Raw genomic sequence first — 18,075 nt, forward strand, 5'->3', positions numbered from 1 at the left:
GCCGCAATCCTTTTGTCATTTTTAGTCAGAGAACCCCCAGTTTGCACAACTTCAGAGGCGACCTCTCACATATTCTACATGAGAGATTCCAGTGATGGCTGTGCTAAACCTTTTCTACCTTCCTAAACATCCCAAACTCTCTTTCTTCACCATCTAGATCAGTGGTCAGAAAACTGCTGCCTGTGGATTTTGTACCAAAGTTTTATGGAACACATCCATGCCAGACCCTTTTCACACCATCTATGGCTGAGTTCGTGCTACCACAGCAGAGCTGCGTAGTTAGGAAAAGGCTCTACAGCCTAAAATACTGAAAATATTTACTGTCTGGCCCTTTACAGAAAAAAGTGTGCTAACCCCTGAATCTAGATTAGCATTGACTAAAGACATAGATCAAAGGTTGTAATTGATACTTAGTTTGGATCATATTTTTAAAGCATTGAGTTAACTGTGAACATTAAAAATCTGTTTTCACTTATAAATCTAACCTCTAGCTTCTCTCAAAAACAAACAAACAAAAAAACCCAGAAGATCTCGCCACACTGGGCTCACATTACTGCACAGCATCAACTGACGAGCGTGTGTAGTAACTGCCCCCTTAAGACAGATGGTGCACAGCTCTCCAGTTTGCCACAATCTCCACCTAACCTGATTCATTCATTTTCATGATTTCCTCAATTCTACCAGCATAAGACTTTGCAGCCGCTCAAGCCATGAAATGCTTCATTTTCCTTCTCTTTACTTGTACATACTTTGGCTACTCATTTTAGTGTGAACTTGGCTAGGCCATGTTGCCCAGCTCTTTGGTCAAACACCAGTCTCAATATTGCCGTGAGGTATTTTTAGATGTTATTAACTTTTAAATCAACAGACTTCGAGTAAAGCAGATTAACCTTCATAATATGGGTGGGTGGGCCTCATGGAATTAAAGGCCTTCAGAGCGAAGACTGAGACCCCCCAAGAAAAAAGGCATTCTGCCTCCAGACTACCTTCAGCCTCAACACCGCAACACCAACTCTTCCCTGGTCTCCAGCCTGCACGCCTGATTCACAGATTTCAACCTCATCATCATCTCATGACCCAATTCCTTCAAAATGAATTCTTCTCTCTATATAAATGTATAATTGGTTCTGTTTCTCTTAAGAACCCTAATACACACACCTGTGACCCCATCACCCAGTTTTTCTGTATTAAAGGAAAAAGTGCCTTCTTTCTTTTCAAGGCAAATGATGTCTTATTCATTTACAGCTTCCACTTGGTCCAGTATTTGAATGACTGCTCTAGAGGGGTTATGACCTCAATCAATGAACATACTAACAAATCCCTGGAACTGCAGCCAAACTGGCTTAATTACAGTGCCATAAAAGTCTGTACTTTTATACCTATCCACTTTTGCTCATTACATCCAAGGAGTCTAAAATGGCTTTAGCTTTTTTGCCTTTCTGCGTCCCCAAATTTTACTTGTCCTTCAAGCTCAAGCACAGCCCCCATCCGCTTTGTAAAAACTTCCCTGGTCACTCCATCCAAAACTAATTTGTTCTTGTTTTATACTTCTGAAATATTACCGTCTGTACAATTTTTAGTAATTACTCTAGTGTAACATTATGGATTAGTGCTTAAGTCCCATATTATTCTTAATTATTAATGTGTTTACATTTTATCTCCTTTACCAGATTGTAAACTCCTAGAAAGTAAGGACCATACTGTGTCCTATCTCTATAGAATCTAACACCATGCCTACCATCTAAAAAATAAGTTTCATTTGGAAATCAGAAGGTTCCCTGAAGTTACTTGACATAATACTGTTTTCTGCATAGAACGAAGCAAGGAGTTGATCTATCATCATTAGTTGTACTTTGTCTTTTCTTCCTCCCTTTTTACTTTTTTCCCTTTCCCTCCATCCTGCTCCCTTTTTTTTAAGAGTCCCCAATGGCCAAAAGAATGAGCAACCAGCACAATTCTGTCATTGGTCCTGCTGAGTTTCTGGAAAGTCATTTTATTCAGGGGGGTAAGAATATTATTATAGAATGTACACTTGATGAAAGCAGAGAATTTATCTGCTTCATTAATGATGGTATCCTTAGTTCCTAAAACAGAACATGGCAGAGAGCAGGTGCTCAAATAAATATTTGTTAAAAGAGCTATTCCATCTATAAACAATGAAATAGATTGCTACTGTTCAAATGACCTCATATTAAAGCACTTTCGATTATGTGGCTGTAGATATCCTTCAGCTATTTTAGGTAAGTTGAAGACCATTATTTTAATCTTTACACTTAATTTCTTTAATCAGAGGTGCCAAGTGTGTTTTACACTATATGTTTAATTTTTCACAACATTTTATCTGTATCTCACATAAATCTGCATACTTATTAGATTGCACCTTGGTAGGCAGCTAATGTAATCCTAAGCACTTTACGGATAGACTCGGGAACTATCCAGTGGCTCGATAACACCAGTAGAACAAATTATAATACTTCAACAGAAGAAAAAGTGAATCCTATTTCTTTTGTGACCAATGCTTTGGTGATTATTAAATATACATATTTAATATAAATGCAGTAATATATTTTAATATAAGTACAGTCTTCAAGATCTTTATAAAAAAAGAAACCCATAGTTACATATTAGGTAGATTTTCAAAGCATATTTAAAGTTTCAAGAGGCTGTAAGAATTTTTGATGTGATTCATGACTAGAGAGTAACTTTAAGAACTGTAATACAGGATTAGTCGTACCTTTGTTTATGCAGTTTTCTAATTTTAGATTCATAGTAATCAATTAGGCAAAGCAACCTAAAAAACAGAAAATAAATTGAATTATTTTCAAAATGTGGTATTGTAGCATTTACTATTCTAATTTCAAATTATAGTGATAAACGTACAGATAATCTAACAAGTTTATTAAAAATTTCAGTGATTTTGCCGGTAGTATATATGAAATCATGTTTTACATTAATTTCAAAGTATAGTTTTTAAAATAACCACAAACATTGTATCACAACATAGTAAATGTATATTCTCCTTGTCCCAACAGTTCTACCTCTAGTGATCGGTCAAACAGAAATATTTGCCCAAGGTGATAACTCAAGATGAACAGTTGTTCATTATACCATTATTTAAAAAAGTGAAAACCCAGAAGAAATATATTCTTCAACACGGGAAAAGTTAAATAAATAATAGCACACCTATACTATACAAAAAGATGAAGCATTAAAAAAAATAATGTAAATTTGTATGTCCTAATAAGGAGTAAGGGAAAAATTAACATTGCATCGCCAAATGGGTACTATTACTATTTTTTTAAAAGAAATAATTGTATGTGAATTTGTATGTGTTTTGAAAAAGAGCTCTTCACAGATTCTTAACTAGGAGATAGATGACACCGTAACCTAGGGGACAGTATTGGGTGTCACACTGGCTAATTTGGGAGGGGGCAGGATGCTAAAAGTTCTTCAATGAACATGACAGCCCTATACAACAAAAAATGGTCCCACTCAAAATACCAGTAACATCCCTGTCGTGAAACACTAAGAAGGACACAAACCAAACTATTAAAAGTGATTATCTCTAGGAGGTAGGAATTAGGAGGGTAAGCAGATCTATACAATTTTACTTTAAACACTTTTATATTGCTTGGATTTTTATAAGCATGTACTGTTTTTGTAATTTTAAAAATCCTCCAAGAACAATAATACTGTATTTGCACACATTATTCTTTTTAAAGAAATATTTACACTATTTCCTTTCTATCCTGGGAAACTTACTCACCCATCCCCTCTTTCAGAACTAATTCAACCAATTGTTCTTCTAGTATCATAACTTTCTAGATTATTCTTTCTTTTCAACCTTTCCCCATCCCAATACATACCAGCTTTCATATTATTCTGCAAATATGCTTTAATCTCCTTTACATCCTTCATAAGCCTCTCACGCCCTACACTTTCCCCATATGGTACCATTCCATTTCTATCTTTTCCTTTGTAGCAAACTCCATTCATTCTGAGTGATTGATACCTGCTACCTTCAATAAACTTTCAGGGAATTCTGAGCAATAAGACTGGGGGGGAAGCAAACACACAAACTGATGAGGCAGCATGTAACACTTCTTACCACCCTCTCCTTTTTGAAACACTCTTGTTTCTTGGTTATCCTGACACCCAAACATAACTTCTCGTCTTTCTCTATCTGAAATTTGGAAGTTCTCTGGAGTTTGGTTCTTCTAACTGGAGGCCTGATATTTCTACATGGCTGATGGAAGATACCGAAGCACTTGTCCGTAAGTGAATTCATCATCTTCCCTCCCCACTACTCAAATCTAGCTTGAAATCTAGCTATTTTTGACTCCTCTTCTTCTTTCCACAACTACAGCCAGTGAGTCTGGACAATTTCTGTCCATTTCTGCAATCTCTCTCCCTTCTTTTAGCCCTAATACAGCCCTTCATTATCTCCCACCTACACTATTACAACTGATTACTAACTTGTCTTTCTGTCGTTGGTCTTAATTTCTTTGCTCATAAATCCTGGGTTTTTTTATCCTGTTATATAGAAAGTAGAACCTAAACTCTTCGGCCTAGAGTTTAAGCTTCTCAAAGTTCCAGCACACTTTTCTTTCTGTATCGTCTCCTAAGACATTAACCATCAACTTATGCAACCTGTGCTCCAGACCTCCTGGACTGTTTGCCATTTCCACATACATTCGGTTTTCCTGCCACCATACTTCTCTAACTAAAATCATCTTTCCCACACTTCTGCCTATTAAAATTCTATAGTTCCTAACAGTCTAGTTTACAAATTACCCCCTTCATGAAGCCTTCCTGGTCATCACCATCTTCCTCAATGGGAACTAATCTCTCCTGCCACACCCACTTAGTCTCCTATTTGCCCCATTGTAGCACATACTATGATCTGCATTAAATTTACTTATTTGAGTATGTGTTTATCTACCCAACAAGACTATCAGGTCCAAAATTGCAGGAAACATGGCTTTACTTACCTATGTATGTCCTATATTGTCTTGCTCAATGCCTTTTGTAACTTTTGACAACAGCAGAAGTGGCTACAACCTCTAACAAGGTTAATTGACAGTTTTTAAGTTCTGCATCTCAAACTCAAAATTTGCTTTATTAAAAATCAAATAGAGTGCAGAATCTCTAGGGAATCAGACAAATTTATACTAGAATTAGCTTGACTTCATTTGGTATATGTTAAGTTCTCTCAATGCTTGTCTTTTTCTTGCCTTCTCACTCACTCAAATTGGCTGTTTTTCTGTGTGTTATTTTTTCATTCCTCTTCCTCCATCTTCTTGCTATCTTCTTTCTCCCACTGTAATTGTCTCTTTTTTCTTTTTGTTCTTCCTTAATCCTCCCCTTCTCTTTCTTTGCTTCTCTTTTTTTTTTATTTATTCACACCTATCTCTAACTATTTTTGTTACTTTATTATTTATTTTTACTTTTTTACTGTGTTTGTCCTTCAAAATGATGAAAATCATGTATGTATCTATGTATTAATTCTCCAGTAATTATCCAAACAACCTATAGTTTTGTTTTTAACTTATATGTGACCTCATTTATTTTCATAGTAAGACAGAAATACGTAATTAATAAAGATCTCTGATCCTATTATGTAAACACATAAGACTAGTTAAAATGTTTATACTGTTAAGCGAATAAAAACAAGGTGCTACCTTTATACAAAAAGGGAAAATATGAATATTCATACTGTTTGTATCAAAAATAACACTAAACATTTAAAATTACCTAAAGGGGGAGGTAAGGAATAGGGTTAAGGGGACAGAAATGAAAAATACAACTTCTCTGAATATAGTTATAGTTTTAAGTTTGTAATCATATGTCTTACATATTCAAAAGTAAATATATAAAATTTTAAAATTCCTAAAAATTGAAACAAATAAACCAAATTGTAAATTCATTTGGTAACATAAACACAGAGAAAAGGAATATTTCAAGATATTTAAGAAAACTGTATGTTGATTGTATCCATAGTGGAATATATTATTAACATCAAAGATAATTGCAAAGAAATTTAAATTTCATTCAGTAGGTCTATTGTTAGAAGTAATTCTGGTATTACTCTTTTGAAACTATTTTCATATATTATAGGATAAAGCAAATAATTATGATATTGCTTTTAGGAATAAGAATTTTTTCAGTGCAAAAGAGTTTCAAATATAAAATCAGAGTTTAAATCAAAATCCTATAATGTTAACTACAGCTGGAAAAAAATCAATAATGACTTGGGATTTTTCCCAGAAATATATACAGTTCCTAGTACTCTCCACTAAAAAGTCCTAAATCAATGATAATATAACAATGATAAGCAACCTGAACAACCAAGCTGCAGTTTCTAAAAACTATTGTTGACTAAAAAGATAGTCTAATTAATTTTAAATTTAATTTAGTTAACTTAAAACATTTAGTGCTAGTTTTAATAAATATCTGAATCCATTCCTCAAAACAGCTCTAGGGAAAAGAAAAAAAATGTACATGCTATACCCTCTATCTAAAAAGCAATAAGTCTAACAAAGATTAGTGGAGTTGGATCAAAAGGATATAATACCAAAACAAAAAAGTTGCCAACTGGCCAATAAAGGATAAATTGATCATTAAAATCCCATGAATAACAACATTTGAAAAACGAGAGCTAGCTACAAACAAACAAAAAAATCTTACTATTGTTTATCACTGAAGATCATTAGGGTACCAACTCCTACTCTAAAAAGTGGGAATTAAAATAAAGAACCGAGCATTGATCCCACCTTCCCTGTAACAAACTCTATAGGGCAACTAAATACCTGCAAAATGATAAGAAATGTTCTTTTTTTATGGAAGAATTGCAGCAAAAAAAAAAAAAAGAAATAGCAGAATTGAAAAAAATCACCATTTTGCAACATCATCAATGGGTGACTCCACTAGATGAAAGGATGGTGGGGAATTTTACAGTGAAAAAATCAGATTGTTCCTATACAAGCCCCTGAACAATCTTAGCATCCCCAAGAGTAGGCCAATTAGACATTCTGTGCCTCCCAATGTTACTATATGAAACATACATTACCACCTATGAAGCATTTTGCCAAAAATACTTGAATCTGAATTTAGCACTAACTTCCATTTTAAAGGAAATGTAGGAAGATAGAATATACTTCTTTAGGACAACTGGTCAACAAGTTAATGACGTTAAAAAAAAAAAAAAGGGAGAGACGACAGGAGGAAGACTCCTCCAGTTTATAAGAGATATACCACTCCCAAGATAAATTCAGTTTAAAAAATGATGAATCTACATATCAATTTATGAAGCAAACATTACTGTCTATCCAAGATGGTATGAGGAACTCTTTTGCAGAGATAAGCAAACACTCTGTTTTGAGTGACAATGCGCTCTTCGTCCTCCTTTGTTAATCTACAGATATCCTTTTGCAAAGAAGCAATAGTCTCTTGTTGCTCCATTCGTTTTTTCTTATAATGCTGACATTTTGCCTGTAAGAAATTTTTCAAATAACATAATTATGATATATATGTACATCTAGGACATGATACCCTAACAATGTTATACACAAAGTCATTTTCACAGTTTCACAGTATTGAGGCGGTTTTTAAATGGGTACTAGTTCCAGGAATATTAATATGTCATAAATGCAAAAATGTAACAAGTGACATAGGTATAAAATGGGAAAATACAGCTTATAATTGCTTGCATTCAGCGTTTCGTAATAGTAAAGGAACCCAAGAATCTCTATAAAACTAAAGAAAGAGGAAAGCCATTGGAGAGTTTTGAGCTACTACTATGTTGAGAACAACTGAAAAAGGCAAAGGTAGACACAGTGAAACCAAGAGAGAAGCAGGAGAGAAATGAAGGTGACTTGGACCAGCATGTAGACTAAAAGAAAGCTTGGAGAGGAAATTTAGGAACTCAGTTTTAGACATGTAAAGTTCTAAATGCCTATTAGACATCCAGTGGAGATACCACGTAGGCAATGGGATATGAGTCTGGAACTAAGGTAAGAGGTCTGGGCTATTGCTTTAAATTATGTGCTATGAATTAGTCTGAGCATCACCAAGGGAGTTAAGAATATATGGCAAAGAGGAAAGGTCTAAGGAATTAGTACTAGGGAATCCCAAGTACTATTAGTAAGAGATTAGGGAGATGAGAAGAACCAGCAGAGTTGAAGAATGGGGTTAGAGGGAAATCAAAAGAGAGGATATTCTAGAAACCAAGGGAAGACTCTCAAGGGACAGTGATAGGTCAAGAAAGGTAAAGACGAATTAATTAAGCAACCTGGAAGTCACCTGTGACGTTGATGAGCTATTTTAGTATTATCATGTAAGAAAATACGTAACTCAGTACCTGTAAAGCTTTATGATCCTTTTGAAGATCTTTTATTTTACTCTGTTGCTGGCAAACCCTATTTAGGGATTCATCCTCCAATTCACCAATTTTGGATTTCACACTCTCCATGATTTGTTCTAAATCATTAGCTCGTTGTTCCTGATCTACTGCTCGGCGTTTCTCTAGCTGAAGTTCATTTCTAATAACAGGCACACAATTCCTTCCTTAGTAATAAAAATAAATCACACCAACAAACCCCCCATCTAACAACATAATGAATTTCTAAAATTTCTTTGCGTTCTTAAAATTTCTATCTTATCACACAAACCAATAGAAGAAAGATAGGGTACCATTATATATCTAAGCTAAGCCATTACCAAAAGATTTATCAATCAAAAATATTTTTTAAACTTAATATTTAATCAAAACGGAAAATTAATTTTCAAAATTCTTCTCAAGGCAGTTATTTTAAAAATGCATACAACTTGGATACAAAAAAATTCAACAGATATTTCTCCATTTTCTTACTTAAGCTGCTGATTAGTTTCTATGAGCTCCTGGATCATGTTCTGTTGACGTGCTGTTTCGTCCACCAATGTTTTCAAATTCTGTCTCATCCTTTCTGATGACTGTTTGTCAAAAATGATGAAATCTGCATTTTAAAAAATGTAATACAAATAGTAAAACTAAAGGTAAGGCAAAAAGAAATTAAGATAAAAACATTTTTTAAAGGAAAGAAGCTTTTTACCATAAGGAACAAGAATAGGATGCGATTACCTTTAAGATCTGTTCTTTTGACTAGAGACAAAGGTTTTAAGCCACGCATCATCAACAGCACATTTATGTTCTCCCATTCTGCTGCTTCACGCTACAATTACAAAGGAGAGAGAAAAGGATCAACTTTATAATGTAAAGAAATATCCTCTTGTATATCATTTTTTTTGTTTTCAGAATAACAGGACTTTTTCACCAAAAATTTTTTTAATATGAATTTTTATGTATATGTAATGATTAAAAGTAAGACATAAATAAAAAATACCTGTAACTGCAGTGAACCAAACAGATCTTAGGTTTTTTCATTTAACTGAACCAGACCAGGACTCACTCAAAAAAAAAAAAAGACAGCTGCAAACTAGGTTATATTCGCTGAACAGTAGTACAGAAAAGGTAAGTCACTTAGAAACAAGTGTCATTTTAACATGACTTATAGAGTTAAAAAAAAAAAAAACCCAAAACATATCTGACTGGTAGGAGACAATAATGTAAATAGTTCCTTGTATAATGGACATGGTCTAACTATAAAAAGGAGTCCGTCTATCTAGGTAACTGGTTCAAGAATCACTCTGAAAGACACTCTCAAGTCTTATATCCCTGATTTTAAATATGTATTTACACCATGAACCTGAGAGGGGAACTCTAACTTTCTAGATTAAGGGAATAAAAACATAACAATGGGAAGAAAAAAGTGATAAGAATATAAAATATGGATAGGAATATAAATATTGATTTTTTAAATGACACATTTAAATCCATGATATTAATACAGTAGCTTTATAATGGCCTTTTAATGTTAAATACCACGATCAATTTTGAAATCACTGTGTGAGGTGCTTTACTTGCTTTTTAAGGTATTACAGTATATTTGTGAAAAGATATTTGAGTGAATTTTCAATGTTTAAATGCTTGAAAAATGTAATTTATACAATAAATACATTTTTGTTACTGGTATAGTATGTAAGTAAATATCATAATAGCTTAAAGATTAATAATATAGACAAAGAATGAAGTATTACTCTTCACATTCAAATGCCCCTCTAACATTAAAAAATCTATCAAGACAAAAAAAGGAACAAATTACCCTGATGACTCTGACAGCATTATGACTCATAGTAACAAATAAATCTTTCCTTTTGACTGCTGACTTTCTTCCCCTTCTTTATCTTTTCTACAGTTCTCCTCCTTCCCACAGACTTTTCTCTTATTTATGCTTTAGGTCTTCTGGTCACAAAGATTAATGACACAGAACTAAAATTATTGCTGATACCCATTTTAGGAGCCAAAAGCTCTGTGTGGCTATCTCAGTAGATGTCTACTATGACTCATAAAAACAAAATGCCTTGTAAATAATAATGTCACAAACTTTCAATGATCAAATTAAACATGTTGTTCCAAATTAAACATGAATACTTCTTTTAAGAGAAAAAATAATGGAACTGTTTGCAAATTCTGAAAAGAGCTGAGAATGGCATTTTCCAAAGTATGTGCTGCAGAACACTAGTCTAATGAAATATTCACCAGACTGGTGTTAAATAAGTAGGGAATGCTGTATACTAAAGCCTCTTTTGGCAGACTGAGAATATTGTGAAGTCTTAGAATAATAAAAATCCTTGAATAGTATTTAACAAAGCATTGTACCAAATTATCTTACTAAATCAAAAAATCATTTTAAAGTAAGATTTTTCACATTTGTAGATGTAGTATTTTTTGGCACATACTTTATAAAACACTAGTTTCAAGTATTTCAAGTTTACCTCTTTTTCAGTCATGAGTCTGATGATTTACTGGATTCCTTGGCTTTAGAGGCTGCTGGAGATACAGTTTCGTTTGTAGAATCAAAGTAGAGATTGGCAATAAAAAGTTTTGAGTTGCCTAAATTAAAAAAAAAAAAAGACAATAGATGTTAAACAAAATTGTATTTAAAAGAGTCCACTACTCTTGGGCAATTGAAGTCATTCTTGTGTCAAAACTTTTATAACTTCTTAAGCTGATGTAAAGAATGATTAGAATAAACCATATCTTATAATGTTCTCTACAAATAAAATATCATGGGTTTTACACATACACACACACAAAGAAAACTATTTGTTTTAACTAGATAATGTGAAAAGCATGTGAAGCTCATAAATAATCTTTTGAAAACTGCTCCCCAAAAAACTAAAAGAATTGTACCTGACCCAAAGTTCGAGGCCAGTCTCACAATTCACTGGACTAACTCCCAGGGTGAATGAAGTTGCCACTTTCTCAGGTAGCCTTTATTTCTAAGTAGATCAGAGGCTAGGAACAAAGGGTTCTGCTTGGCACACACAAAAGCTTGTATTCAGTTTACCCTATCACTTGTACTTATTGTCTAAGACTCTGCCATTCTATAGGAAAAAATTTCCTTGGATTGTTTGAGATACATAGGTATAATTCCTTCTTTCCAGAGACACAATCACACATATTCATTAGTCTCGTGGAATTTTAGAACTTGAGAGAACCTTGGAAATTGTTTAATTCAAAATCTCTAGCTGTTTATATCTGACAGGGAAGAATACAGGGGGAGTTGTATCAATACATCAGGTACCACAACCTGAGAGGTGAAATGATCTTCTCACGATTAATTAGAAATAGGCCTCCTTGCTACCAGTTCAGTATGTCTTCCAAAGCTCCCTTCTGCCCTTCTATATCTAGTTCAGATAGTGAAATCCAACTAAATAATTTACTAGTCACCAATCATTTATTTTCAGTTAAATCTATTAACATGTTACACATTCTCAAATTCTGCCATTTTTGCTGCTTCACACCATAAAGTCCTCTCTTCCTTGACACTTTGGTCTCTTGCAACAATTCAATCACCCACTACGTTCACCCTTCCTGCCCTTATTTTAAATAAAGATTGCTTCCGAAAATGTCAGCCAACTTCAGCTGCTACCATCTTTCAGCTATTTTTTTTTAGAGAAATTTTCAAAAATACACAGACGCAGAGAAAAAGTATAATGAACTCATGTATTCATCAATCCAGCTTCAATAACCAATTTCTTCCATTCGTTTCATTTATTCCTCACCTACTTATGAATATATTTCCATATACATCATGAACAAATATAAACTTATAAACATAATCTCAATAGCATTACCATATCCAATAAAAATAAGAACAATTCCTTTCTATCACTCAATATCTAGTCCGTGTTCAATTTTCCCCAAATGTCCTAAAAGTGTCTTATGATTTTTTCAAAGAAAGTCTATATATATATATATATATATAGTGATACATATATATCACTCTTAAATTTCTTTTAATCTATAACAGTCCCACTTCCACCCCTCTTTTTTTAACATGTCATTTATTTGTTGAAGAAAATAGGCCATTTGTCTTGCAGAATTACCCACATTTCAGATATGGCTTATTGTATTCTCATTATTTAACATACGAGTATTTTTCCATCCCTTATATTTCTTATAGATTAATTACATCTAGAGGCTTTATTAAATTCAGTTTCAGTATTTTTTGGCAAGAATATTTTAGAGGTGGTGCTGTGTTCTTCCTACTGCATCACCACTAAGAGTCAGCCAGTTTTAAAGTGGGAAGAACACACACATAAGCAAGATATAAGGGTGGTAGATATCAGTGTAAGAGAATCCCCCAAAGAGCGTGGAGCCATAAATTCTGACAGTCTTTCTAACAGTCACACCAGACCTCTCAAATCTTCAAAATGTCGTCTCCCTCCAGGTTCAAGGCCTGGGTACTCTTAACCTCTTCTTCACTTAGTTAACTCATACTTGACCTTCAGATCTCAGCTCAAATTTCCTTCAGGGAAATTTCTCTTGATCCCATGACTAGATCAGGTACTCTTGTTATATGCTCTTGTAGCACTTTAAAGAGTAAAGTATAGAGATTTAGAATTCAGAGTCAGATGGCCTGAGTGACTACCATTTATGAAACTGTGTGACCTGGATAAACTCATTAACATCTTTGAGCTCTGATTTCTTCATTTGTAAAACAGAGAACATAGTAATAATACCTACACCTCATAGGTTGAATTAAATCAGACAACATGTAGAAAGTATTTAGTACAAATGCCTGACACATAGAAACTTACAAATTGGTAGTTGTTGTTACATATAAGTATGCTAAACAAAATGGATCTCACCTAATCATACTATATATATTATCTTAGACTTTTTCTACAAATTACTCAGTTAACCATATGATACAAGTTGTGTTACATAAATATATCTAGGTAAGACTAAATCCCATGAGATAAGCAGTCTACTTTTTAGTAATGGTAGAGTAGGTAATTCTGCCTCCAAAGACACTGAAGCAACTCAAATAAAATACGTTAATTTGTTCTTCTTATAAGCATTAAAGAACAAGATAATGAGGAATTACCAGGCCAAAGAAATAACTGAGAAGATGAGAACCCAATTTTTCCCTCAAGGCTTTTGCCAAATCCAAAGAAAGAACTGTGAGAATAAGTCCTAAAGATCAAAGCCACCCCCCATTTAAAATTGTTACCTGAAAGGGCTGCAACTCTCAGGACAAGGATGAACCAGAAGTAAACCCCCTGTGCTATGAACTGAAACCTGGCTTCCCCTCCTCTGTGTCATTCCAGTATCTCACGAAGGTCCCAAATTAATAGTGCTCCAAGTACCTGGCAGAAGCAAATGAAATCTCAGAAAAAAGGCCTCAAATTATCCCTACAAAAAAAATGTTTCAAGTACAACATCCAGAAAACAGTAAAAGATATACAGGAAACAAGACATAAAGAGAACAGAAGCAATAATCAAAAGAAACCAGAAAGAAAGACTGCTGATATTGTAATTATTAGGCACAGATCATAAAATACGTATGCTAACAACATTCAAAAAAATAGAAACTTGAAACTTCTGGCAGAGAACTGAATACTGAAAAACAGAAAAAACAGATTTGAAAAAGAAAAAATATTTAAAACAAAAAAATTACAATAACTACAATTAAGATCTTAAATCACAGTCTTAACAGTAGATTAGAAAAAGCAGAAGAGAAAATTAAATGTACTAGAAGGAAAGTTAGAAGAGACTACCCACATTTTTAGTTCTCTATGTTATATTCAGGAAAAAAATGAAAGAGATCCCCTTCAAAAAGGGAATATAAGCGTAACTGGCATCCAAGAAATAGAGAAAAGAATGGAACAGAAGCAAAACTTAAAGAGTAAGAAGTTTTGAGAGCCAATGAAATATATAAATCCAGAGTCTAGGAGACCAACATAATATTGCACTAGGGTAAAGAAAAAAAATCACACCTAGACACATTATATTAAAGTACAGAAAAACAAAGACATAGAGAAAATCTTTAAAGTAATTACAGTAAAAAAAAGATTATCTTCAAAGCAATGACAGTTGGGATACCAGCTAACTTCTTAGCAGTAACAATAGAAACTGAGTTGACTAATCTTCAATGTGCTGAAAGAAAATAATTGCCAATCTAAAATTCTAAACCCAATGAAAATATCCATTGGTAATAAAGGCAAAATATATTTTCAAACAAACAATACACACCTCACAGATCTGTTCTATTAAAAATTCTAAAGGTACTTCATGCAGAAGATTCCTTAGTAGAGGTGTAGAAAGGAATAAAGAGCAAAGAAATGGGGGCATGTAAACACACATTAACTACATAAAATAGTAAGATCTCGTGACCTTTAAAACATATAACTAGGGCCGGCCTGGTGGCTCAGGCGGTTAGAGCTCCCTGCTCCTAACTCCAAAGGCTGCTGGTTCGATTCCCACATGGGCCAGTGGGCTCTCAACCACAAGGTTGCCAGTTCAATTCCTCAAGTCCTGCAAGGGATGATGGGCCCTGCCCCCTGAAACTAAAATTGAACACAGCACCTTGAGCTGAGCTGCCTCCCCGATGGCTCAGTTGTTTGGAGCGCGAGCTCTCAACAACAAGGCTGCCGGTGCAACTCCCGCATAGGATGGTGGGCTGTGCCCCCTGCAACTAAAGACTGAAAATGGCGACTGGACTTAGAGCTGAGCTGTGCCCTCCACAACTAGATTGAAGGACGACTTGGAGCTGATGGGCCCTGGAGAAACACACTGTTCCCCAATATTCCCCAATTTTAAAGAAATTAAGAATATAATTACTATATGACCCAGCAATGTCTCTTCTGTGTATGCACCCCAAAAACCTGAAAATATTTATCCGTAAAGATATATGTACCCCTATGTTCATTGCAGGATTATTCATGGTGGCCAAGACATGGAAACAACCAAAGTGTCCTCAATAGATGTTTGGATAAAGAAGACGTGATACACACATACACACACACACAGGAATATGACTTAGCCACAAGAAAAGATAAAATACTGCTATTTGCAACAACATGGATGGATCTTGAGAATATTTTGCTAAGCAAAATAAGTCAGATGGAAAAAGTTGAGAACCATATGACTTCACTCATATGGGGGATATAAAAGTGAAAGCAACAATTCAACAAGACAAAAACTCATAGACACAGACAACAATACAATGGTTATCAGAAGAGAAAGCGGGGAGAGGAGAGATTAAAAAAAAAGGGTAAAGGGGGTCAAATATATGGTGATGGAAGGAGATCTGACTTGGGGTGGTGAACATATGATACAATATACAGATGATGTATTATAGAATTGTACACTTTAAACCTATATAATTTTATTAACCAATGTCACTTCAATAAATTTAATTTAAAAATAAAAAGGGAAATAAGGAGAAAAAAACAATATACTGTAATAAAAGTTATGTGAATGTGGTCTCTCTCTCTTAAAATATCTTGTGCTGTATTCACCCTTCCTTTTGGGATAATGTGAGATGATACAACACCTAGATGATGATATGAAGTGAGGTGAATGACACAGGCAGTGAGACATAGCATTCATCAGGCTATTATAAGGGTTATTTGAACACAAACACTGTGATACTACAACAGTCGATCTGATAACCAAGAGGGCTACTAACTGCCCATTGGGAGGGTAGCATATACAGTGTGGATACACTGGAAAAAGAGATGATTCACATCCCAGGTGGAACAGAGCATTGTGAGAGTTCATCATGCTACTCAAAATGGTGCACAATTTAAAACTTATGAATTGTTTATTTATAAAATTTTCCATTTAATATTTTCGAACCACAGTTGATCATGGGTAACTGAAAGTGTGGAAAGCAAAAACTATGGATAAAGGGGACTGCTGTACAAAATATTGCTCAAAGAAATTAAAAAGACGTTAATAAAGGGTAACGCATCCTATGTTCATGGATTGGAAGACTTAATTATTATGATGTCAATACTACCCAAAGCAATCTACAGATTCAATGCAATCCCTATCAAAATCCCAGTGACATTTTTTGCAGAAATGAAAAGCCCACCATAAAATACATAGGGAATCTCAAGAGACCCCAAATAGCAGAGACAGTCTTGAAAAAGAAGAACAAAGCTAGAGGACTCACACTTTCTGATTTAAAACTTTTTGCAAAGCTACAGAAATCAAAACAGTGTGGTACTGGCATAAAGACAGACATATAGACCAATGACATAGAATAGAGCCGAGAAATAATTCCCTACATACTTGGTGTGATCAAACAATACAGTTAATGTTTAGATTTAAAAAAAAAAATTATTACAGTGAAAGACACATTGCCATTAAACCCTTCAAAATACTGCCCCTCTCTTTGAACACACTTATCCCATTGTTCTTGCCACTTTCTGAAGCAGTTCTGAAAGTCCTCTTTCATGTCTTTAGTTGTGCTGTTGTGGCTGCCTCGATGTCCTGAATCAATTCAAAACATTTACCTTTCATGGTCATTTTGACTTTGGGGAGGAGCCAGAAACTGCATGGTGCCAGATCTGGTGAATAAGCTGGATGAGGACACACTGTAATGTTTTTGACAGAAATTGCCATAAACCATAAGTGATGTGTGACACAGAGCGTTGTCAGGAGAGAGGATGAAACCATTCACCCATTTCTCAGGCTGTTTTCTACACACATCGTTTCTTAAACACTCTAATAAGCCCTTATAATATTCAGAGTTCACTGTAGTGTTCCTGAGTAAAAACTCGCACAATTCCATCAAGGTCAAAAAACACAATTAACATCACCTGGATGTTAGATCTTCATTGACGTGCTTTTTTCCACACAAGAACTGGGTGATTTCTATTGAGAACTCTGAACCCTGGGCTCAGAATCATAACCATAGACCCAAGTTCCATCTCCCGTGATGACATGTCTTAAAAAGCTGGACTCTGAAGCGGCACGATGGTGCAACTCCCACAAAACTGACAAATGCTGCTGCTTTTGTTTGACAGTCAAAACGTGTGGAACAAATTTCCCATTCACTTGCCTATGTTCAAATCTGTTGTTAAGGGGCACTGGTTAGCTCAGTTGGTTAGAGCGTGGGGCTCTTAAAAACAAGGTTGCCAGTTCAATCCCCATGTGGGCCACTGTGAGCTGCCCCCTCCACAATTAGATTGAAACAACTACTTGACTTGGAGCTGATGGGTCCTAGAAACACACACATAAAGTAAATAAAAGTTTTTTTTAAAAAAACCTATTGTTAAAGTGCTTTGAATGGAACCATCAGAGATGTGCAAATCTTCAAAAATTTCCCTAATAGTCAATCATTTGATAGAATCATTTTGCTTATTCTTTCAACATTCTCTTGGGTTTTTTGCTGTTGAAGGACATCCTGATCTCTCCGGGTTTTCAATCGATTCACAACCATTATGGAATTGCTTGAACCAGTTGTAAACCGTCTTCGTGGTCACTGCAGCATCACAATAAACTAATTTTAGCATTTCGTGTGTTTCTTTAGCACTTTTTTGCCGTTTGAAATAAAATTTCATGGTAATGCATTATTCGTGATCCATGATTTATGGCACACTTTAAAACACACCTTCTCTCAATTGTAGCTCACACCTGACTGACTGCACCAAACAAGTTGAAACTTGTCACTGTTA

General features: G+C 34.5%; 1 protein-coding gene across 9 annotated transcripts in view; it reads right to left on the minus strand.

The window, feature by feature from the left end:
• Positions 1-18,075, minus strand: part of CEP70 (centrosomal protein 70) — a 53,621-nt gene that overhangs the window by 29,858 nt on the left and 5,688 nt on the right. For 4 of the 9 annotated variants that reach the window (XM_033133057.1, XM_033133055.1, XM_033133058.1 and 1 more), the window contains exons 3-9: positions 13,620-13,755; positions 10,873-10,990; positions 9,119-9,209; positions 8,870-8,993; positions 8,360-8,540; positions 7,322-7,491; positions 2,735-2,791 (exon numbers count right to left, since the gene is read on the minus strand). In XM_033133057.1, the coding sequence (XP_032988948.1) occupies positions 2,735-2,791; positions 7,322-7,491; positions 8,360-8,540; positions 8,870-8,993; positions 9,119-9,209; positions 10,873-10,887 (638 nt within the window). In that variant the 5' untranslated portion in view covers positions 10,888-10,990; positions 13,620-13,755. The remainder of the gene's footprint in view (positions 1-2,734; positions 2,792-7,321; positions 7,492-8,359; positions 8,541-8,869; positions 8,994-9,118; positions 9,210-10,872; positions 10,991-13,619; positions 13,756-18,075) is intronic. The other 5 variants (XM_033133059.1, XM_033133060.1, XM_033133053.1 and 2 more) reach the window with 2 other exon arrangements.

Source organism: Rhinolophus ferrumequinum, chromosome 17 (genome assembly GCF_004115265.2).
Source record: "Rhinolophus ferrumequinum isolate MPI-CBG mRhiFer1 chromosome 17, mRhiFer1_v1.p, whole genome shotgun sequence".
Taxonomy (NCBI): Eukaryota; Metazoa; Chordata; class Mammalia; order Chiroptera; family Rhinolophidae; genus Rhinolophus; species Rhinolophus ferrumequinum.